At 39.1% G+C, this 24,805-nt stretch overlaps 2 protein-coding genes across 3 annotated transcripts; both read right to left on the bottom strand.

The window, feature by feature from the left end:
• Positions 1-1,845: 1,845 nt before the first annotated feature.
• On the bottom strand, positions 1,846-6,493 carry LOC141790469 (eosinophil peroxidase-like). 2 transcript variants are annotated; one of them, XM_074670352.1, is made up of 13 exons: positions 6,423-6,493; positions 6,192-6,266; positions 5,879-6,054; positions 5,654-5,786; positions 5,346-5,475; positions 5,046-5,252; positions 4,598-4,958; positions 4,350-4,510; positions 3,980-4,238; positions 3,601-3,771; positions 2,907-3,144; positions 2,586-2,776; positions 1,846-2,315 (listed from the first exon to the last, which is right to left on the bottom strand). In XM_074670352.1, the coding sequence occupies exons 1-13, from the start codon at positions 6,491-6,493 to the stop codon at positions 1,846-1,848; spliced, it is 2,643 nt and encodes an 880-aa protein (XP_074526453.1). The 2 variants fall into 2 exon arrangements, with proteins under 2 accessions (XP_074526453.1, XP_074526454.1); XM_074670353.1 differs by having other exon boundaries at positions 1,846-2,303; positions 6,192-6,279; positions 6,427-6,493.
• Positions 6,494-11,643: 5,150 nt separating this feature from the next.
• LOC141790435 (eosinophil peroxidase-like) lies at positions 11,644-18,037 on the bottom strand. The gene is made up of 12 exons (XM_074670304.1): positions 17,968-18,037; positions 17,518-17,605; positions 17,192-17,367; positions 16,976-17,108; positions 16,426-16,555; positions 16,115-16,321; positions 14,288-14,648; positions 13,966-14,126; positions 13,617-13,875; positions 12,473-12,643; positions 12,113-12,350; positions 11,644-12,007 (listed from the first exon to the last, which is right to left on the bottom strand). Exons 1-12 carry the CDS (start codon positions 18,029-18,031, stop codon positions 11,803-11,805), a joined length of 2,193 nt encoding a protein of 730 aa, XP_074526405.1. The 5' UTR covers positions 18,032-18,037; the 3' UTR covers positions 11,644-11,802.
• Positions 18,038-24,805: the final 6,768 nt, after the last annotated feature.

The raw sequence follows: 24,805 nt of genomic DNA, 5'->3' as shown, positions 1-24,805 counted from the left end.
TCTTATGTAATTGAAGGTCTCAGGCATACTAAGTGCCAAGTCCAAAGGCTTGGTAAAAACAATTCTCATACAAAAGTGAATTGTCTTCTAATCAAAACATTGCAAAGCAAACAGAATTTGACTATCCGTGCCAAGTTGATGCCATGTCATCCAACCATAACAATACCCATGTCAGTCAAATGCAGCTATCTGTCATGAATGTGTTGTGTAAGAGCTGGGATTTCCCCATTAACACACATGTCCATGAAGAAGTCACTGCAGTGTTTTAGCTTTTTGTAAAACTTAGGTCATTTTGTCTACGCTGACTGCTGTTGTAGAAAGAAAGAGAAATCAAAATGGAAATTAAACTCTTACAGCTGTGAAAGCTGTGTCATGAATTGTCACATAACAACTCAAACCATGTCATTGATAGCAGGAACACATAATTGCAGATAAGCATGCTGTATATAAACTTATACAACAAGGATCACACTAGTCACGAAGCAACAATGGCCCAATGATATTATTGAATGAAAAATGGCTGATTAGGTCTCTTTTAAGCATCAATTTTTATTTTTATTTTTTTACCTTTTTTTTCGGCTGAAAATCAAACGGTTTATTGTGGAAGTTTTATATTTCAGACATTTTCACTAGGACCACTGACAGATAGATAAGTATATCAGTTCACTAAGAATAGTTAACCGAAAGAGAGGATATTCCCTTTAGTTATACTAAGAAAAAAGAAATATAGAAATTTTCAGTATTTTTGTGTATTACCATGTGTGCAGTGCTCCAATCAATCAAAATATATTTTTTACTTACTTTTAACTGAAGCTATCACAAAGTTGTGAAAGTATGCTCCTTAAGAAATGGTTTTGAATTATTCATGCTTTTACTTAAAAAATAATAATAATAATAATAAAATGGGGGGGAGCACTTTTCATATCAAGAGTTAAGTTTCAAAACCAGTATTTGGTCCTGCACTGCATGTCTCATGGCTCTCTGTTGTATGTCAGTGCCATCTACTGGTTTTGCTGAGAATCATCAGCTGTGGTTTTATGCTGTAGCTTTATTATGCGAAACCATTAATTTCTTTCAGACACAAGGTTTGACATGTACCAAAAACATTTATTTCAAACACAAAGTGACTCAAGGTCTTACACTTCAACTCCAGATCAATAAAATGCATTCAGCAAATCAATAAAAATCAGAGCTCTTATAAGAATTAGCTTATTTCAAGATTACCTGACAGCTAACATCCATTTACCAAACAGAACAGGGCTGTAAAGACGATACAGTACTGCACAGTTTGTAGGAAATATTTACAAAATCAAATCAAATAAGTGATTCAATAAAAAAATAAGAATTAATGATTAAATAAGGGGGAGGGGGAGGTCACATTGTTTCAGTAGTTAAGTTCATTCAGAATTAACTTTACCTTCATTTCACAATACTACCATGAGTCAGCTATTGAACATCCTTCACTAATTATTAAGATCTGAAACAACCAAATAATGCCTAATAATATAATGTCCTTCATCGGCTCATTTCAAAATCTCTTGTTCAAGACGTTAGTTCTTGTTGCTTTGAACTATTAAATCAATATGACTCACAAAACTTAACTTCCTTCAAATCTGCAAAAAGGTCATTTCACAATATTATTTAGCACCCTGTATGGACAGAGTAGTAGGAATGCCACATCAGCTGACAAAGTAGGGATAATGGATAGGAAGAGGCACACATAGCTTAAATCTGCTATGCCAGGGGAGCGAGACCTTTCTGAAGTGCTTGTTAGACTAAATAACAAATCTGATTTGTTGCACCGTGTGAGGCTTTCATAAGTCAGCAGCTGTATTAAAAGGCGTCTTACTCTATGAAGAGCAGACGTCCAGACAAGGTGCTCCCCCCGGACATGCCTCTGGTACCCTCAGGTGTTGCCAGCCACACCTTGTCTCCCTTCTCAAGCCGAAGGAACGCTTCACCTACAGCTAAAGAGTATCCATTTTGAAAAGTGGAGAATGAGTGCAGGACCTTTTCGTCGTTACGCATAAGATCCACCTTGGCAGCCGCCCGGTTGCTGACACATTGGAACGAGAACTCATAAACACCTGAAACCGGGCAGGTGAAAAACCCTGTGCTGACGTCATAGCTGTTCTGTCCGTTGTACAAGACCTTGGCGAACTTCAGAATGTATTGAGAATTGGGAGAGTCGTTGCCTAACTGTACAGAGAAAGCAACATTCGTTGAGGAACCAGGAGGTCCAGGGGGGCCTCTGGGTCCAGGGGGTCCAGGGGGGCCTCTGGGACCAGGTATCCAAGAGTGCTCTTCCATTGGGCCTTAAGAAAATGATAAGTTGGGAGTATTATTTAAAAAATCCTTTTATCAAAGCAGTAAATGGCAAAATAAATGTAGAGTTGTATGGATAACAGCTCAGGAAATGACTGACTTACTTTTTGTCTCTGAGTCGGTGTTTGAGTTTTCTCCTGGAAAAATACAGAAACAAAACAGAAATCAACATCTCCAAAATATGCGTATACCGGTATTGATTGTCTTTGGTCATTAAAAGGTGTTGAAGAGATTTTAGGAAAACAACTCACTGTATTCACTCCATGGATCGAGATCAAAGACAGGTATTTTCTGACACGAGGTGTAACCATAGCCTCGAGGGCGGTACAGGAAAGGATTCTCAGGTACCTCGGTGATCCCAGTGTTGTCACAGATGATTCGAGCAAATGATGTTTTCATCAGAGACTCTCTTTGGTCCTCAGTAAAGACTCCATCGTTTTCCCACCACAGCCTAAATTGGGGAGGTTTGGTCAAGTTTATACCTTAAAGTATCGGTGTGAATGTTATGTTGTTGTAGCAAAGTATTTTTCAACTTAGCTAAGTCTCTAATGTAACTTCAGTTCTTCCTTGGGTCTGCTTACCGGTCTCCTTGTCGGATCCTCTGGAACTGCTTAGCAATGAGGCAGGCAAACAGGGGCCCCACTCTCCCCCTGTCCACAAACGGCTCTGCCAGGCCTCCCATCCACACGTCAATGTTGTCAGGTGTACCATAGAGGTCCAGGAGCTTCCTAGCAAGATCAGCATTTCCTAAAACCTCAGCCAGCTCTTCCTGAGTTTTTGGTTCAGACAGTTCACAAAACTTCCGCCATTTGTTGTAACCTAATGGAGGACACACAGTTGGGAAAAGGTTGGTGGGATTCAAATGAGTTATCTTTTTTACCTTAATGGCAAAAAAAACTGGGAGCAAAAAGCTTTGAATATCAAGAATGAACAGATGAAGGTGGAGCTCTCTGAGAGGTTAGGTCCTGTACACCACCTTCAAAGAGGAACCTTGGGCATCTGGTTGTTATTGTTTCTGTGTTTACACATCTCCCTATATTGACAAGATTTATCCTTGAAACTTGTGATAATTGTGAATGATGGCACTTTTTAAGTTTGATTTATCTTTTGAATATTTGTCTATACGTATTCTTGTAACGCTGTCTTTAGGTAAAACCAGCAACGATATGTGTCTCCCCTATTTGACTTCAGATTTTCAGTGTATGTCACAACTTCAGGGAACCCATGGACAATGCTTAAAAACAAAATCTGACATATGATTAGCTATAAAAATACCAGGAAGTCCGTGGTCTCTGCCTCTCTGAAGGTTGAGAGCGCCAAGGTCGAGGGCCAATGCGCTGGTGAACTTGAACAGCCTGTCCCTCAGTTCATCAGACATCATGTGGTCCTGGGTATTAATCTTTGCCTTGCTAGCAACCAGACCTCTCATAACTGGATCAAGACCACCTGAAAAACAAAAGTGTCGTGAAAAATTTAGTTTGGTGTTCACACTCAAATCATTCCTGACCTAGATAGAAAGTGAACCATGTTTGGTATGTGCATGTATCATATCTTTTTTTCTTAAACTGTCACTCTTTCAGAAGCTTCCTGTCTTCTCTAGATGCTTTTTCAAATCAACAAGCTTAAAATGAAAAGATAAAGGTCTCAGACTTACCTTCATAAACTAATCTCCAGTTTGCAAAGAAGGTTCGGTGCAACAGTGTGCTGGGATAATCTGGGTGCTCATCAAAGTTCTCATCAAGACGAGCTATGACAGGATTAACTGCCGCATGTGCAAACCTGTAGGCTGCTGTAGCAAACACATTGGCAACACTGGGGTCGATGTCCTCATCGTAACCAGGGTAGGTTGAGAGGTACTTTGACATGATGGCTGGTCCAACGATATGGGGTAGGTAGTCTCGGAAAGTGATAACCTAATGGACAAAAGAAAAATGATTGAACTGTACCATGCAGGGATGTACAATCTTTACCTTAAATCATCAAAACACATTTCAGGGATCCATGATGCAAAGCCCGTCTCTTACTTGCAAGTTTGCACCCAGGATCTTGCGGGCCTCTTGGTAGAGTCTCTCCCCATCCCATGTAGGGTTTTTGTTAGCCAGTTCACCAGCAAGGCGGTTGTGTTCCCGCATGAAAATTGTGTGAAGAGATGCCAGAGCTATGTTCTCATTGGCCCTCTCGTCACCTAAAAGTCACAAAGTGAGGAGGAAATGTTTGTCACTTTGGTTTGATGTGGAGATGAGGAATGTCAGTCTTTCCTACTTTAACTTACCAGCCATAAAACATTGCAACTCCTCTGCATTGCTGTCGTTGGTCATTTTTCGTCTTGTTGCACACATGTTGGCTCCCATGGTAACAAAGGGAAGCAGTTGTCGACCATTGTCAGTGAACATTTTGTTGGACTTTAGCTGCCCTTTGTCATTGTCCAGGTCCCTGAGGTACTGAGCTTTGGTTTCATCGGATCCATATACCTGGCCTGCATCGATGAAGGCTGTCAGAGTGTTCATCTGCTCTCGGACAGTGCTGGCACCAAAAATGTGGCCATTGTTGCCAGAACCACAAGCTGCTGATGAGCGGAAGAATGGGATGCACTCTTTTGAGTTCGAGCCAAAGCGAGGATCATTTTGTGGTATCTGTTTTCATCAAAAAGAAGCACACAAAATGTGCATTTTTAGACCTGATATTCTCCACTCTTTGTTAAAAAATGCAATGGCACTCACCTCAATAGGAAAGCATGGCTCTGTGCGTTCACAGCTTTTGTCACAGTCAATGCCATTGCTGAATGAGCGGATGATAGGAGAGTGAGGAGTGAAGGTAAGATCGTGGTCTGTCCACTGGCCAAAGATGGTCACCAGGTGAGTGTAGAGAGGATCACTCTCCACATCTTCATTGGCTGTGCTCAGCATTCGGTTTGACACTTCTCTTACCTGGAAACAGGAAGTCGTAAAAGAAATGTTGAGAAAATTCAAGTTTTTTTTCATACCATAGTCATTTTTGTTATGAAAAGACAAGTTGATTACCAGGGGGAGAATAAAGCTGTTGACTTTTTGATTTGGGTCCCATCCCTTTGGCAGAGATGATCCATCCTGGTACTCAGCAGGGAGCCAACGAACAAAAGGTGTGTTGGAGGATCCCCATCTTGTGTTTTCCCTGTACATGATAAATAAGTCCAATGTTTAAATCCTCTCTGATAATGAGACTGCATTTAACTTTGGCTGAGGAAAGGAATATTTGGGTTAAAGAATAAATGCCGTAATTATCCTAAACCTAACCACAAATCAGTGAAATGTATAACCCACAGTAAATTGAAGTTTAGCAGCTGCCTCACCTGTTGTTGCAGACACCATTTGCTGTCCTAAACCTGTCCAAATTGGGGGTTGTCCTGCAGGAGGGGGGACGCTGACGAGCAGAGCAGCCCGTCAATTCTGAGATTAAATTCAGATCCTCCTCAGAGAGAAGATCTTACCAAAAGAATAAAGATACATTTAGAACTGCAACTCAGAAACAGGTACTTTTGGGAGGTGGATCAAGAAAATCTGCAAATGCTTCTCACCTGTAGCGTTGATTGAGCGTTTGTGACGTCTTGCTAGAGAGCTTTGGATCAGTCTGATTGCATTATCCATATAGTCAGCTGCACGCACAGCGCTGCGCGATGATCCTACTGGCTGTTTCTCTAACCGCAGGATGTCTGAGGGACTTGCTGTGTCCCTCCTAACACGATCGATGGACCTGTGTTGTTTGTACAGCACGTGTTTATAAACATCTGTTCTTTGCCACATAAAGAAATGTTATAAAGCTACCCATACTGTGAAGTTATTCTCCATCACTGAGGGTTCAAAGAGCAGATAACAGGTTTTTGAACTCACACTCTGCGGGAGTAGGTATAGGCGGCGTCCACATTGGCTTTGGCTGTTATCACTGCTTCTTCAATCATTCTTCTTCTCAAATCAGAGTCTGAAAGATAAAATAACATTGTCTGAATATATTGACAAAATCTCCACAAAACTTAGAGCACGAATCTATTAGTAATAAATTACTTTAAGTGACATAATTAATTCATTATTGACTGCTCAATATTGTGGAGATAAAGAAAGCACTCACCTGCATGCACCTGTATCCACAAGCACAGGAAAAATCCTGTTGCCACCAGACACAAAAACTGATTCATGTCCGCAAACTAAGGCACAAGTCCTCCCGGTTAATTAAAATTAATTCGAAATCCCCAATCTGTCTGAATTTAAGATGATTTAACGCATGAAGAAAGGCTTTACTGCGTCTCAGCAGAAGATATTATACAGCATCTAATAACCGAAGTAAAATGACTTAAAAAGGTTAGAGAGCAAAACCTGACTGAGAGTTCTCCGCCTGGATTAAATCCGTCTCTGAGCGTAAAGATGCTGCCAGGACTTCTTTTAAACTCTCGGACGGACGGTGACGCCCAGATAATGTTGCCCGGAATCGAGTGGAGGTGATGAATAACTGGATAATGTCCTTCCTTGTTCCTACTCTCATCATTTTAGGCCTGTTCTGCAGCTTCACACGAAAAGAGTCTGCTTGTTCCGGAAAGTACAAGCGCCCTCGTAGAAGTTCATTTGCAGATGCTTGCGACTGCTCACATGAAAGAGGCGTGGAGCGAGCTGCACATGAGGACACGAGAAGTTTCCGTTCATCAGGAGGCGAAAAGTTGCCTAAAAATAGCGACTGACTTTCTTTCTAGTTATTATTTGTATTATCTTTTTTTATTTTATTTTATTTTTTATTTTATTTTATTTATTTATTTTTTATTATTTTTTTTTTTTAATGTGTGTGAGGTTTTTTTTTTTTGCTATGGGCCTATATTTCTCTTTCTTTTCCCATTCGGCTGTATTTTTGGCCCATCTGCACAGCTTCAAATCCGATACTGTCACAAGCCGCATCTGCCTTGGTTGCATAAATTGCATCGTTACTTTTCATTTCTCTGGCTCAAACATCAGCCTACCCTCATCTCTCTTTTTTGCATTTCAATATGCGTATTCAAAGAAAAACACAAGATCTGTACAGAGCATTTAGATAGACCTTTCTTTTTTCTTATAACAACAATATTACATGCTTGAATTAACAACCTCAAAGTTAGAGGGCAAGTAGTTGAATAGCTCTTATTGTCATCAGAGAGCCCAGGATTGTCTTCATTAGTGACACAAACACCCCTCGCCCACCTCACCTAAGTGTTTCCGTCATCTCTGTTGAACCATACTTCAATAGTGTTTTTTTTCCAGAATAAGATAATCAATTTCTTAGCAACGAGAAGCCCTTAAGATGCGGAGCAACTTCCAGATCCTTCACCCTTTCAGATAGTCCCAAAATAATCAATGCTGGCTCAGATTTGATCCCAATCCCTAGAATGTTTTAGATAAAATCAAAAACTCCGGGACAGAAATTCTGCAAGCCAGTGTTTCTGTACCTTTTGTAACTTTTCTCTTCTCCTTTTGTTAGAAATCTTTTATTTCACATTGTGAATGCTTTATTTTATTGTATTTTTTTATTTTTCAAACAGGCCTGTGATGACAGTCATTATCGTAGCCTACAGGGAGAAATTCCCGTAGACTTGAATAACACGGTAGCATTAATTGGCTATTAATCAACAGGTAGCTTAGTAATGTCTGGAATGTGGTCGCAGTTTCCCGGACAGAAAACGTTTGCGGAGATTTTTTTTCAAAGGCGTACAGGTGAATGGAAATGTACGCGTCATTGCAAACAAAAGAACAAACCATCGTGCACCGATGCCAGAAAGCCCCAGACAGTCGAGTTTGTTTTGTTGGTCTGTTATTGCTTTTTATGTTTGACGTACAACAAACGTGAGTACTCCTCTACCTTTCAACGCCTGGTGTTAAATTGGAGCTGTTTTTTTTATTTATTTATTTAAAAAAAAATGATAGGTAGCTGATTAAATGCAGTAAGAACCAGGCTATTTGTGGCACAAGTGTGTATTTTATAGTCTATGCTGAATTTGATGCCTTTATTATGATTGATTGCAGAGTTTTTGTCATGCACCGAAGAACAGATCAACAGGCCTCAACTCCGATCCAGCCTTATATCAGGCCTAGAGATGCTCTGCACACACACACACACACACACACACACACACACACACACACACACACACACACACACACACACACACACACACACACACACACACACACGTGTCGTGCGTGAGTAAGCTGATACCTGAATTCTCAACGGGGGAAATTGGTTGTTGTTATGTTAATCTATATTTTCTTATCCTGTCTGGTTCACATAGCTGTTTAAAAACAAGAGAAAGAAAATTTGTTATTGCTTACACTTGTATTCGTGCTTGTCTTATTTACTCTCAGTATTTTAGCAGGGATCTAGCTAAAAACAATTCCCAATTCTATCTGTGTTTTCCGTTGATGAAGTCGTTTCAGAGAAGACTGTTTTGCTGTTGGATTCAGTCCCTTTTTTTTCAATTGCTTACGCTCAATTACCACTAACTAAATATCCTAATGCTATCTCCCAAACAATACACTAAGTTCCCAAAACTTTTAACCATGTTAACACCTGATTTTACTTGGTTAAACTCATAGTAAGTTCAGTCACCAAATACTAAACCCAATTTGCTCTCAATTACCTGACTGAAAAACCTCTAAATTAAAAGTGTTCATACATAGTTTAGTCCATCACATTTTGAGATGCTTTATGTTTTTTCCTTAATTCCTTTACTGGGTTTTAAATACCTCAATTATCCTCAGGCACTGTAATAATGAATAAAAGTTAAGTCAGCATTTGTTTGTTGTGAGGTTGTTTTCTGTGTCAGTTGTTTTGAATTGATCTGTGCTTGTCTAAGACATATTCTACATAATGAATCCACATAATATATAGGGGTAGTCTCAGTGATGTCATCCATCAGTTTCTGATACATAGTTTTGGAGCAAATAGTCAGTGGAAGCCTTTTTGGAAATGGGCAGGCTGTTAGCCTCCATACTGACTCGAGGGTGCCTGCCTGTCAGTCAGGTGAGCTGCGCCTCTGGTTGGACAAACTCATCATCTCAATATCTTCTAAAGTGCAAAGTTAAGTTTTGCTGTAGAGTGAATGGTTTTTGAGTTGTGTCAAGGGTACTGAGAAATGCAGTGAGCTTCAAGACATGTACATTAGTAATCTAGAAAAGCAGTAGCATAAGATTGGAAAAACAAATGTCCAAGGTGCAATTAAGAAAAACCCTGTGACGCATTGCTTTTGTGTTTTTTCCCCAACAACATGTGCGTGTCAGAGAATCTCAGAGCATTTTATATGCATGACAAGTAGTTACAGTTATTAAATACAGGACTGCCAGGTTTTGTTAAGGCCACCACAAAAACCCTAGGCCAAGCGACACACCCCAAAGCTTGTTTAGCTCAATAAAGAAGCAACCAGTAGCCTTGATTTGAGAAGGCCCTAATTAAACTCCAAAGAGTAAGAATGTGTGACTCACTGAGCAAGATGCTGTCCAGGACTTGGGCTCGCCAGGTCACTTATTTATTCTTTATTTGATTTAATGGAGGAGCTTTATTTTTATTCTCCTTTTTGTAAGAACAGTACTTCACTTCCACTTAGCTATCACCACTATATCTGATGGTGGATGCAAATTTCATCTGACTAAAAAAAAAAAAAAAACAGTTTAAAAGCTATAACACTGACTTATCTATTCAAATGTTAAAATGTCTCTGTGTTAAATGTGAAAATATTGTTTGTTTTTTGTTTGTTTTTTGTAGTGCCAAGATCAGATGTATCAAATATTATTATTGCAACAGGTTTGAATCTGTGCAGCCCTTGCGCATTTTTGTAATTACTGTTTATTTACCAACCTGTGAGGGCCATGGAGTTTTAGTTAAAGGTTTCAATTAAGAAACCACCTGTTGTTAAACAACCAATTCTACAACCATCAGGTTCAAATTTCCCATCTGTTCACATCAGACAGTTGTGGGAAATGGGTGTTGAATCAGCAACAGGTAGCTCAACAATGTCAGATATGTTGCCAACAGGTTCCTGTAAAGAAAGCTGATGGTTTTTCTGGAAGACACACAGAGGAATGAAATATGTGACACATCAAAATAAAAAAAAAAGTTTTTTACCCATGCATTAGAAAAAAAATGTAGTAAAAAATAATTATGGCAGGGTCCTTTAGCATATCCTCAATTAAATTACATATTATAGTGGATTTTTTTTAAAAAAAAAAAGCACGAGTGCAGAAACACTTCAGCTCTGCAGAATTATAAACAAGTAGCTCATAGTTTATGTTACTAAGTCAAATAAAATAGGGATTAAAGTTCTGTTTTGTTCAACTACAAGAAAAGGTAAAAAAAAAAAAAAAAAAAAAAAAAACTGTGATAATCACCAGAATTCAAAATCTTTGTGAAACTTGCTCAGACAGAACAGTCTGCACTGAGGAGATTGCCTCTCTTGTATGATTTAAAAATTTCAGTGACTGACAGATGCAAATATAGTAAGTGAGGAAGGAGGGGTTAGAGACATGGAGGAAGAGAAAAATTGGAGGGTTGAGGCACAGCCGATCATTCTGAATAATTTACTCTAGATAAACTGGACACTTCACTGTGAGCCCTGAAGCCATGCTACAATATTATCCTGCTATACTACCCTGATTTAAACAAGCAAAGATGGCATGGCAGTCTTGCAGAGTATGGCAGTATTTTGATCCCATAAATGAAAATAAAGTTGTATGTAGGTTTTTGTCTTATAAAACTTTACGTAACCACTGGACTGGAGCTCTGTACAACCAGCACAAGCATCCAGTTGCAAACCTGCAAGGAGGACTGGAGGCTGGCTGTGCAGTCTCTGGTGACCTTGGCCATGCAAACCAGTCTGACATAGTTAACCCACAGACACTGTGAGCCTGTGTTTAGCTGTTAAATAAAGTAGGATCAGTTTTGACTGCTTGTGTATCTACACTCATAGGTTTGAAAGAATTTACTTCCCTATGTAAACCACTTGGAAATGAGTTTCTTTAGAAAATCCCTCAACATGTTTACAGCCATTATCAATTTCCAACCACTAGGAAATGATAGTAGTAAGTTAAAAATTATATCGATCAATCAGGTAAGTTGAACAATGTTGAACCTATTTCTGTTTTACTTTTTCATGTTTCCCATTCTTCTTAAACATTTTTAGCTTTTTACCTTTAATAAACATTTTGTCTACTCCAAGCCAGTTTTACCACTATAGTGCTTGTTTTTGCCTTTCTTTAATTTTTTGCACAGTACACCAGAACTTGTGAGGTGATTATCTAAATAAAATAATGAGTCAGGGTTTAACAGACCCACAAAAATTTATTATGATCAAAAGATCAAAAGCATCAAAAGAAATTCTTTCAACTGATAAGACAAAAAACAATATCCACCACTTTCTTTTGAAATATACACATCTCTCAGTTTAAATACATCTGCTGGTACAGGTTGTAGGTTGACTGCCGGAGTGGTTGTTTTTTACTCAATTTCCTCTTTCCATGGACTGAGGTCAAAGGCAGGAATGTCCTCACAGTTGCTGAAAGATGATTTTGACATGAACTGGAATGGCTTGTCTGGAACTTTGCTGATACCAGTGTTATCACAGATGATGCGTGAAAGTGACGTCTGCTTCAGGGACGCTCTTTGAGCCTCAGTAAAAACGCCTTCATTCTCCCACCAAAGTCTGAAATAGACAGATTTTGTGTTAAAAGCTTGTCTTCCACAGGTAGCTGTAAATAAACTGTCCATGTATTAAGTGATGTGATTTCACTTGTTCTCGTCTACTTACCGGTCTCCCTGGCGGATCCTTTGGAACTGAGTGGCAATCAGGCAGGCAAACAGGGGTCCCACTCTCCCTCCTTCCACAAACGGCTCTGCCACTCCACCAACCCACACATCAATGTTTTTTGGTGTGCGGTAGAGATCCAACAGGCTCCTGGCCAGATTTCTATTTCTCAAAACTCTCCTCAGCTGTCCCCGATTCTTTGGTTCAGACAGCCCACAGAACTTTCTCCATTTGTTGTAACCTTAAGAAAGACACTACAGTGAACATGCTGCTATGTCTGCAGGATGTGCAATATATTTTTGAGAAAAGAATCTGAACAAGTGATAAAATGTATTGAACTGAAAGACTAAATCAGGGTTATACCTGGGAGTCCGTGGTCTCTGCCTCTCTGCATGTTGAGAGAGGCGAGGTCCAGTGCCAACTCTTTGGAGAATTCAAACAGCCTCTCCCTCAGCTCATCATGCATCATGTGATCCTGGGTGTTCAGCTTTGCCCTGCGACCCACCAGACCTCGCAAGATGGGGTCCAAACCACCTGAGGAGAAAAAGAAATCGGAAAACTTTGGTTAGAACGTGAACTTAGTGTCAAGTCAAAACTTGAATACTAATATTAGTCTTACTCATAGCTGCTGATCTCTTTGAGATTTTTGGCATTGCCCTGCAATAGGGAAGACTTCATCCAACTTTTCTCATTCCAATACCAATACCTGGGCTTTGAGTATTGGCTGATACCGATACTGATCTGATACCAGTGTTAAATAATTACCTACATGCCCTACTGTGGGATAAGACTGGTCATTTTTTTAATAGAAGACATAATTAAGTACATATTAAATTACTGAAGTTGATATTTATTAACATATATACTGTTATGGGTAGAGGTGCGCCAATCAGTCTAAAATATTGATACATTGATGCCGACATTGGGATCAGTATTGATCAATACTTGGGTGATGAGATTGATACTTAAGTTTCAATTTCTCTTCTCTACATGTGCCCCTCTCAATCTTCATGTGCTCATATCTAGATAGATAGACAGATAGATAGACAGATAGATAGATAGATAGATAGATAGATAGATAGATAGATAGATAGATAGATAGATAGATAGATAGATAGATAGATAGATAGATAGATAGATAGATAGATAGATAGATAGATAGAACTTTGTGTCTTCTGCAGTGAAAACAGAAATTTGTCTTTGACACAGCTCAAAGTACGAATTTAATCACACAAACACAATAAATATAGCTTTGAAAATTGGAAATGCAATAATTTTCATTTTATATCATTTTGTTAATTTGTGAGAGGAAGTGCGTTTGTGAGACTACGTATGTGATGTGGCTCTTTGTAGTACCGCAGTAATTTTTGTCACTCTTTGTCTCTGACTGTTTGGCGACCCCTGAATTAGAGGGTGAGATTGAGTGTCCAGAGTCTCTTAGTGGGGAAAGGATTTTTCGTTTGTGAAGTGCAACGCTGATTAAGATGGGTGATAATCTGGGTCTTACCCTCAAAGAGGATCCTCCATGGTGTAAAGAAGGCTCTGTGCAGCAGCGGGCTTGGGAAATCAGGATGTTCATCGTACTGCTCATCAAGACGAAACATGAAGGGCTGAACCATCAAATGGGCAAACCTGTAGGCAGCTGTGGCAAACACATTGGAGATGCTCGGGTCAACTTCTTCATCATAACCAGGGTAGGTGGAGAGCTGCTTCTCAAGGACATCCGGACCGACAATGTGGAGTAAGTAATCTCTGAAGGTGATGACCTGATGGGCAAAATAAAAGACACATGGGAGGTTTGTACCATCTACCCTTTCATTCATCAATAAGTTCATGCTTCCCAGCTCTCCTCTTACCTGGAAGTATGCACCCATGATCTTACGAGCCTCCTGGTAGAGTCTCTCTCCATTCCAGTGAGGGTTGAGTTTGGCAAGAGCACGAGCAAGCCGGTTGTGTTCACGCATGAGAAGCGTGTGTAAAGATGTCAGGCCAATGTTCTCATTGGAGCGTTCGTCCCCTATAAGTTAAAGCAGACTGCAGCTGCATTTATCTATGAATTTTAAGCATTTTTTTAAAAAAAGTTGAGCAAACTATGACAACAACAAAAGAAATGTCAGAGCTGAAGAAATGAAAGCACCATCCCATTCTTGCAGCTAGTCTATAAGACTTTTCACTCACCAGCTAGGAAGCAGGGCACCTCCTCCACACTAACATCGTTGGTAATTCTGGCTCTGGTGGCGCACATGTTGGCACCCATGTTGGTGAAGGGAAGGAGCTCTCGGCCTCTGTCAGTGAACTCTGTGTTGACCCTCAGCAAGCCCTGATCTGTCGTGAGGTTGCGTAGGAAACGTGCTTTGGCATCATCTGAACCATATACTTGGCCTAAATCAATGAAGGCCGTCAGAGTGTTCATCTGCTGACGGACAGTGCTTGCACCAAAAATGTGGCCAGTGTTGCCAGAACCACAAGCTGCTGTTGAGCGGAAGAATGGGATGCACTCTTCAGAGTGTCTCTCCAAACGAGGGTCATTATCTGGAATCTGTTAACATGAAAAGAAGCAAGTTTGGGCATGGTTAGTTTTGCTGTAAAACAAATGCATGTTGACAAAAGTGAGATCTCTCAAGCTCCCTTGATACTGAGGTGGCACATTAAAGGTCCCATATTATGCAAAAATCACTTTAAGTCTTTTAAGTGAAATTTGTGGGTCTTTGGCTTTCCTCCCAGCCCACAAAATGTGATATTTAATGACAAAACCTGTACTTAGTAGTGCTTGTGAATGTAAAATCCTGACCTAAAACGAGCTGTTTGAATGTTGGGGATTTGCTGACATCAGCGATTCACTTTTTTGACCAATCAGGAGCAAGTCTGACCTGATCCACCGGAGCAAATACCCTGAACCCCCTCCCCGTACCCTCCTCTTCCAGCTGCTGGAGAGAAATCTCTCCAGAGAAATCTCTCCAGCAGCGAGGAGAGGGGGAGCAGGGGGGAGAATGATGAAGCTGAACAGCCATCACTGCTCTGTTTTTGGCTGTAAACAGCCACATAGTTCCATGCACAAGCTTCTCATCTCGGAAGAAGACAAATCTTAGTGGCTAGAGTTCATTTATCAAGGAAATGTGCCAACTAAACTTAGTAAAACTGTGCATGTGTGTGCTAGTCACTTCATGGCTGACTGCTTTTTCAACTTTGGACAGTACAACAGAGGGCTAGTGAATAGACTGGTCCTGAATCCAGGCGCATTACCAACCATCGGCCAACAAACCTCGGACCCTGGAAATGTGAGTATTTTAAATGCTGTGTTCTGTGGAGCAGATGTAAGAGCTTTTCCTCAGTGTCCCGCTGTCTCTGTGTTAGCCTCAGGATGCTAACTTTAGCTGCGGTTAGCCTGTTGTTTTAGCCTGTAATGTTACGGTAAACAAGCTTCGCTGTTTTCTAAACATTGTGCTCTGGGAGCTCATGGTGCTGCTCTCAGTGACGTGGAAGAGCAGGGCGGTATCAGCGGTGGCTCATTTACATATGAAGGTCACGCCCACTAAATCAGAGCGTTCTGAACAGAGGGGCTATGAGAGCCTGGAAACAATGCTGCTGTGCTTGATTTAGTGGCTTTTTGGACCAAAACATGTTACTACCATTTCATGAAGACATCAATGATCCATATTAAATTGCAGAAAAGGAGCAGAATATGGGACCTTTAAAAGCTAGGGGACCTTTGGGTCTGAACCATTACATTTCATGAAACAAAAGTGCAACAGAAAAAACTTTGTGATTTGGTAATGGTTTGTTTCTGGTGTAATTTTTAGAGAACAATAAATTCAGGTTGTCCATATCCTCTTGAGGACACTTCCAAAGCTCTGACCCTCAACCTTCTGGTGTGAATGTCTTTACTTTTTTCATTTCACCACCTTACTGTTCAAAGGCTTTCATCGTGCACACATAACATATACATAAGAAATACAAGAGCTTGAAAGTTGGGGATCAATAACAAATCTATTCATTGATACAGACCTCAATTGGAAAGCATGGCTCTGTGCGTTCACAGCTCTGGTCACAGTCAATGCCATTGCTGAATGAGCGGATGACAGGAGAGTGAGGAGTGAAGGTAAGATCGTGGTCTGTCCACTGGCCAAAGATGGTCACCAGGTGAGTGTAGAGAGGATCACTCTCCACATCTTCGTTGGCTGTGCTCAGGATTCGGTTTGACACTTCTCTTACCTGGAAACAGGATGCAGACAGAAATGGTCTGTTATAGCTACATTTCTATAAGAGCTTTTTTCTAAAATAAGGATATAAAATTGATATTCATTTATTAGTTGTACCAAAGGAAGTAGCCGGTTGTTGATTTTCAGCTCAGGATCCCAGCCCTTAGGCAGAGATATGTCATCCTGGTACTCAGCAGGTAGCCAGCGAGTAAAGGGTGTGTTGGAGGATCCCCAGCGGCTGTTTATTCTGTGCAGAAAAAAATACTTCCTTGATTTTTCTGACTCGTGTTTTTGATATGGGTGTAACACGTTGTGTAGGAATGTCTGACATCCCAGTCAACATTATTTAAGAGGAATGCCAAACACATTTGTAGATAAATTTAACTGAAGTGGGTGTGCCGAGCTTAAGTTGCACTGCCACAAGAGGGTGAAAGTTTTGTTTCCATAAAAATTCTATAACAAATAAAACAAAACAAACTTCTAGCTGCAAGGTTCAAGACTACTCAAACAGCAGATGGCACATCTCACATTTTTCATTTATGAAATGATCATTGTAATGAATTTTCTAAGAAATGTCTGAATAAAAACCAGCATTGGTATTTCAGCACACCTCAGTCATATCATTTTGTTTATACCTTTTATGTTAGCCTCTTAGCATTACCCTCACCTGTTGTTGCAGACACTACTTGCTGTGCGAAACTGGTCTAAATTAGGGGTGATCTTGCAGTTGGGGGGACGTTGTCTGGCAGAACAGCCTGTAAGCTCAGCAATGAACTGCAGATCCTCCGCAGAAATCAGATCTAGTGAGTGAGTAAAGACAACCTCAATTTTAACTTAAAGACACCTGCATGGACATTTTTAAGAACCTTTTTTGGACACACACCAGTGGCATTGATGGAGCGTTTGTGACGTCTCTCCAAATGACCCTTGATCAACTTAACAGCATTGTCCATATAGTCAGCAGCACGCACAGCAATACGGGACGGACCGACAGGCTGCTTCAACAACCGCAGGACATCTGAAGGTTTTGCTGCATTCCTCTTCACACGATCAATGCTCCTGTAGAGAGGGGAAGGAGACTTTACAAGCACTCAAATCTTCAACGGGGTGTAAACGGCAGTTTCAGTGTTGTTTATGCATTTTCTTTTTATGACTGTTGCTTTTGTGAAACTGTGCATGAGGAGCAGTACAGCTGGTTTGAACACCTACTGTTTTCTGGAGTATTCATAAGCTGAGTCCACGGTGGCTTTGGCTTCGTTTACAGCATTTTCAATGAAACTTCTGCTCAGATGTGACTCTGAAGACACACACACACACACACACACACACACACACACACACACACACACACACACACACACACACACACACACACACACAACTTTCGGTCAGTCAGTCCCACGGTCAGTACTCCACTGTCTTAAACAATCCACTTATTAATCAGTTGATTCCTCGTTGGTTTTCTTTTGACATTGTTGGTTTATTTCAGGTGAACAATGTGGTTTCATTCATTAAGTCAAAAATGTTTCAAGTTTAAACTCATGTTTCCTTCAAAGAATCTGTAGTTATTGCAATAAATGACAAAAGAAACTACGGATGGGCTTTTCCTTTCACATCTATAATGACTTCAAACAATTGTTAAACAGTAGACATACTCACCACCATGCACATGGCTTTGCAGACATAGGTAGAATGTACCTATCAGGCACAGAAGCAACTTCATCTCTAAAAAGAAACAAATACAGTCCTGTTAAATAAAAACCGAACAAATAAAACTCTTATAGATACAGTTTTTCTGATCTGAAGAGTGTCTTCAGTCATTTAAATGGGCCAAGGGTGTTAGAAAGTAACTCTTGTTATATTTAAAACATGTTTACAAGTTGTATTTTTATAGAAAAGTATTTAAAAAGCCTGAAAATAATCAGACATGGTTTATCCATAAAGAAACAGTGTGGATTTTTGAGGTATAGATTATGTGGCTTTTTTTTTTTTTAAATGGAAGGACTTGTTTCCATATTTGTTGTAATTATTATTATTATTATTATTATTATTATTATTATTATTATTATTATTATTATCGTTCTATTTTATTTATTTATTTATTTATTTATTGTGAATAAGAGCCTTCAGTCAATAAAAGTGAAAAGCATGGTAACATTTCGAATATTTTTTTGTCTATTTCATCAACTGCATTCCATTAAAACTTTGAGTGAACCTAGTAAACAACTTTTCTGTGCCAGAAGGTACCATGTAGTGTGAGGATACTTAAACAGGTGATCGATAAAATTCCTGTAATACTGATGTCACTATATAACCTACAAAGGCAAACGAGGTCATCTGCCAATAGGTCAACACCCAAAACCAAAGTTTAAAGCTGCCATTCATTGTGTCCATTGACGCACCCTTCTTATAAGTGAAGCTGTTTGTTTTACTTCTACACTGACTGTGCTGACTCATGAACTACTCATTATTATGAAACTCATCAAGTGGTTGTAAACATAACATGACCTGGCCTGCACACTACTATATTGTTGTGTTCAAACCAAATATTGCTTTAGATAAAGTGACAATCTTCAGGTAATCGGGGTGTCAGGTTTTCTCTTGCAGATGGTCTCAGGGGATCTGTCTGAAGAGTTCAAAACTTAGAATATGATATGAAGCAGTTTTTGGTGAAAAACAAACTTTGATAATACTTTTCTATACGAGGAATGAATTCAGCCAGAACAAGCCTCTTGTAAAAGATTTCCTGATTAATGGCCCAACCAATTCAAACACAACTTTACATGTTATAAATATGTTTCTATACAACATGCTTTCAGTTTGAACCATAACGAAGTGACTTTAAAAAGTGGAGGTATTACTCCAGCAGAGGAAGAAGTTTCCTCATTATGAATGCATGAAATTTTATTGGTTGACAGAACTTTTCCTTCCTCTCTGGAGGGGCAGCCAGTGCTCCCTTAAAGTTTAAAGTAAGAGTTACAATAAACCTGCTTCATCTTCCATAAAAAACTATCTGTAATCTTTCAGTTTTTCAAGCACCAATGACAATTTCTTTAAAAGTCTTGAGAAAAACTTGACAATATACCAACGCTGTGTGTTAGTATGCAGGATGCCACAGTGCTGAGCCCCCTTTTGCTAAATTCAAGCACGAAAGAAATAGTTAATGAAAAATGAAGAGTTTGGAGATCGTACCAGTGATGTTTTCAGATCGCTGTTTGGTCCTCACAGTGCAGCCAGGTGTCAATGTGTCTGAATGTCCGCTGACCTGTACGTATATATAGTATCCTCTGTGGCAGGAGACACCCTTTAGAGCCACCTGGGGCTCTTTGTCTAAACAATTTTGAAAGACAGGGAACAAGTTGTTCAGCAGGAAGCAAAAGAAAATCTTTCCTTAGCATTTCAACAAACCAGAAACAAACACAATGGCTCCCTGATTTGTGAAGACAGGTCATCTTTTCCACTTACAGCGTCATTAATGACAAACTGTTTCCTGCTAGACAAGCCATTAAGATTTTAAAGTTAAGTTTTAAGTAAAGAATTTGTTTTCATATCAAACTATAACAAAAAGACAATATAGTTATGCAACATTGACAAGCTCATACTCAACTGGTTTTAGCTCATATGAAAAATAAATTGGAAAATACTGGCCTAATCTGCTCATTATTACACGATTTTGGATTGTCTTTCATTATTGTCCATCTGTAATCTGTTAAGTGTGTCTGTTGGTCTGCATTTCATCTATGTTCTCTTTCCCTATGGTTCAGAAAATGTCTTTTAACCACAGGATCAGTTGAATCACTGACATCTGTGCATTCACTACATACATGTTCATGTTTCATCCCTCATGGCTGATTGTTGTCTCTGTTCAGTTTTTCTTCTCCCTTCCTGATGCAGGCCGAGCTCTCTAGATGATTCTGATCCTCTGGTCTTTGATGTTGATCAGAGGATAGAGCCAGGCCTCTTGACTGCTAATGAGTTCTTTTCAATCATAGATTTTGTGTTATTTAACAAATTTTAATTAATTAATTGAAGCATGTTGACTAAACATTTCCAATGTTCAAGGTAGACATGTAGGATTTCTCAATAGTAAGATCCACACTGAAAATTGTTCTTTTGTGTACTCAAAATAATCATAGAGTTAAATCTAAATGGTCTCACTGCATGTGTTCTGATAGATCTTTAAGATCAGATTAAAATTTAGTTCCACACTTACAGATCAGTCTAAAGGTGAGAAAACACTTGGATAATGTGCTTAACAGAGATCGATCTGTGAATCTACTTTGCTACTTCGTCTTTTACAAAATAAACTAAAAACATTGTGATTTAGTCCCTGTTCAAAAATATCATTTGTTTATTTCTTTTTTGTGTGAAATGAGCCAAATAATTGGTGAAAATGGAATATATATATATATATATATATATATATATATATATATATATATATATATATATATATATATATATATATATATATATATATATACAGGGACATATGTATTGGTGATAGCCAATAAGCCAAGCAATGGAAAAGCAACAGGGAGAAGGAACATGGGAAGCCAAAGAAATACCAAGGGCTGAAAGGAAAGCTAACGAAGATGTGGGGTGTGAGGGCAACAGTTGTGCCAGTTGTGATTGGGACACTGGGGGCTGTAACACCCAAGCTGGTTGGTTTGCTCCAGCAGATACCAGAAACAACAACTGAACTCTCCGTCCAGAAGTTTGCACTCCTAGAAACAGCCAAGGTCCTGTGCAGAACCCTCGAGCTCCCAGGCCTGTGGTAGAGGACCCAAGCTTTATGGAGACAGAAAACATATCTGTATATCTAAATCTATCTATCTATCTATCTATCTATCTATCTATCTATCTATCTATCTATCTATCTATCTATCTATCTATCTATCTCTCTCTCTCTCTCATATAAACATTTTTTTTTAAGAAGTACATAAGCTGATGTTAAAATAATTCCTGTGGTTTTGTCGATACAAGGAACTGTTTTCGTAGAACAATCATCACTAACCACACAGAAAGGTGTGTGTGAAAAAAAACTTCCTGGTTTGGACCGTTTTCAATGTAAAGCATGAGTTGAATGCCATCAGTACAAGAAAACAAACAAGTTCTGAAAAACAAAAAGAACAAAGCTTTGAGTATCAAATCATTTTAGAATGGCAGATTTATAGTTTTCAGCATGTTGTCAACAGCACACTTGTGTCTGCAGACTGTGTGTTAGCAGGAACGTGCACAGTTTCATGATTTTAAGGCTCTTTTTTTTTTACTTTTCTGTGACTACACTTTTAAGAGTTTTTAACCTGTCAGTACCCAATCTCAACGTTATACCACTGCCACAAGGAGTGAATTGTTGTTGAGAGGATTGATTGTGATTTTGCTGTAAATAAGCATTTACAGTGACCACTTAGGAAAGAGCCCTTTTACAAAGAATTTTACACATAATTGGAAATTGGCCTTCCAACCTGCAAACGAGATGCACTTTTTGTACAGGAGCAGCCAAAATCTGTTCCCTACATACCTTGCCTAAAACCAAACTATGTAAAAAGAATGTAGACAGAGCAAATTCTGGGCAGTTTTTAAGAACAGGGCTGCATTCTGTCTGACTTTTTTTGTCTCCTGGAAATTATGTTAAACAGTAAGAAATCACAAGAGGGCTCAAAATGTAAACAAATTTTAAGTTAACTTACAAGATGAAACTATGACTTTACTAGTTTACATTTGGGTTGTATGTATTATCTTTGACTTCCTGTGTTCTCCCAATTGAGGACATTAAAGCCTTAGTCATTTTTATTACTGTATTTTTTTTTTTATTTTGTTGTATTTCTGGACTATTTATTCAAGTGTACTTAACACAGCCAATTAATTCAGCTCATTATCTCATTTTTATGAGTTCATAAAGGGCACATTTTCTTTGAAGGAGCAGGATTTTTTCATTGCCATTTTTTCTGTTTAAGCTCTTTATGTCTTACACTGAAGTTTCACTCTGACTTTGCAGTTATTGTACTCTCAGCTTTCATTGTTCTTTAGATATTTTCTGTTGTCTTTTTCTGATTTTCTCCCTTTGAATCCTGCCCTGCAGTCTTTTGTCTTTATGGTCACTGAAGCTCTTTGAAGCTTTGATGTTTAAAGGTGAATTGATTGAAAAATAAAATTAAAGGCCAGCCGAAAGACATTAAGGCCCCTATAAAAAGGGAACAATCAAATTGCACCTCACCTCTACTTTCTTTATTATTTATTTTTAATTAACCGTGTTTCCTCAAAGCCAAAAACAAAGGGCAGAACTGACAGGCATTTTTTCAGGCATGAAGTCACTCTGGTTTGTCTTTTTCCTTGAGATGTGAGCTGGTGATTTTATCTGAAGCAAACCACAAAAACAAAACCTTGAGTGAGTGTTGTGTTAACATGTGACATAGAAATAATATTTTGGAAGCAAAGAGTCCTGTTTCTATGAGAAGTGAAGTAACACTGTTCTCATAGACCAACAGTCTGTTTCAAATATGTTTCAGACTTCAACGTTGGAGTGTTTACTCATCATTTGCACGTGTGAGGTGATGCTGTGAGAAGTAATTATGTTTTATCTTGGTGTGGTTGACACGTGCAACAATTACAGACAGTTTGCTAAGTGGTTAAATCACTCTTGTCATCTTCTTCATCATCTTTCAGCTTGCAGCCAGGAAAATATATTTATAACAACCATGATATATATAATTATATGTTGTTATAATGCAGCCATCTTGAAATTCACTTGTTCTACATGTTGTCGAGATAGGTATTTCTTAGATGTTCACCTGTAGCAGTTAAATGAAAAATACTTCTGTTATGTAAGTTGTATTGAATACATGCATAAAATCAACATTCAATTAAGCTCTCTGTTTCAATCAGGAAACAGTTTAAAATACCAGAGGATGGTTTTCTTTAGCCTAAAATGTGCACATGAGCATCAGAGCTTTTATGTATGTATGGTGTTTCTGCAGCCAGACTTAAGCAGAAACTCAAAGAACTGCAGATTTTTTTCCCCACAAGCTTCATGTTCTCAGACCAGGGGCTGATGCTTGGTTTATCCCAGCTCTTAAAGCAATAATGACTTAATAGATTTTTCAATACCAAGGCACCATGGCATAGATGGTGTTGTGATTTTCTTCAGAGATTTTTTAAATTATTCCATCATCTCTCTTCTGCATGTTTTAATTAAACTGGGGTGGGAAAAACATTAGTATCTTCACATTTTTATACTCAGCTTTTGTTTTAGTCTTAGGTCAGTGGCAGATGGATCATTACTTTGTATGGCTCATTTTTTGGTCATGAAAACTAAACTTTTTGTGGCTTCAGTGATATTTTCACAACTTTTTCTCCTGTGTTTGTCTGGAGTAGCTATGGCTGCATTGTTTACATGTGAACTCAGCTGTTAGCAGCCTGTAGCATGTCAATGCTAACTGGTGTAAGGCCTGATGTTTCCCCACAAGGTGAGGAGAAGGAGGTGAGGACGATGCGCTGCTTCTCAGGTGTAAGCTAAGAAGCGACGACATCGACCTGTCCTTCCATCCATTGTTATTGGGAACGTAAGATCTATCTCCAGTAAGATGGACGAGCTAGCTGTGCTAACCCAGCAACAGAGGGAATACCAGAGGGCAGAGTAGCATCATGCTATTCACAAACATGGCTAATGGAGCTAACATCAGACACCAACGCCATGTTGGAAGAACTTCACCTGCTGTGAGCAGACAGGATCCAGGAGACAGAGATGGAGCATGACTGAAGAAGCTCAGTCCTGGACCCTGTGGAGGTGGAGGCTGGCTGAACTGGACAATGATGGACAAGCTGTCATCATCTATTTTCTTATGGACCTTTTTGTACTTTCTTTACACTTTCTGACTTTTGTTTTCTCGATTGCTGCTGTGACTTCAATTTCATTATATTTGTTACATTGACAATAAAGCTCTATTCTTTTCTATTCTATTCTATTCCATTCTATTCTATTCTATTCTATTCTATTCTATTCTATTCTATAACAGACCACAGTCAACAGTATTATCAAGGCTTCACCCCTTCACCAGTAAACTTACCTCGGATTCTCAGTGTTCAGTCTTGATATCTGATACCTAGTCTACAGAAGCAGTTATTTACTACAAGGTAACCTGATGCATGTTGCAGGAGTGTAAGATCAAAGTCATTACACCAGTACAAAAAGGAAAAAAAACTGTGTACAAGCTATCTGATATCTTGTCAGTCTGACTGTCTGCATCTGTCAACGTTCATAGTAATATATTTCTGCTCGATACAGCGGTTGATCTCATGGAAAATCCTTTTGTTTACCTCCCTGTCAATCAACTCTGGTGTGTTACATAAAGAAAGTACTTGAGCCTGGTGTCTACCTGGTGGCATCACCATAGGCAGGAAAAAGCAGTTTGGGCAGCAGCTGACTGGCAGCAGTGTGTGGGTGTTTCCACGGCAGGGCAGCTCCTGATTTAAAAGAATGCAGAGAAGGTTTAAG

Source organism: Halichoeres trimaculatus, unplaced genomic scaffold (genome assembly GCF_033239565.1).
Source record: "Halichoeres trimaculatus isolate MK-OKI-2021-1 unplaced genomic scaffold, fHalTri1.1 fHalTri1_scaffold_5, whole genome shotgun sequence".
In the NCBI taxonomy this organism is placed as follows: Eukaryota; Metazoa; Chordata; class Actinopteri; order Labriformes; family Labridae; genus Halichoeres; species Halichoeres trimaculatus.
The sequence above is the reverse complement of the archived record's forward strand: the minus strand, read 5'-3'. Positions and strand labels throughout refer to the sequence as shown.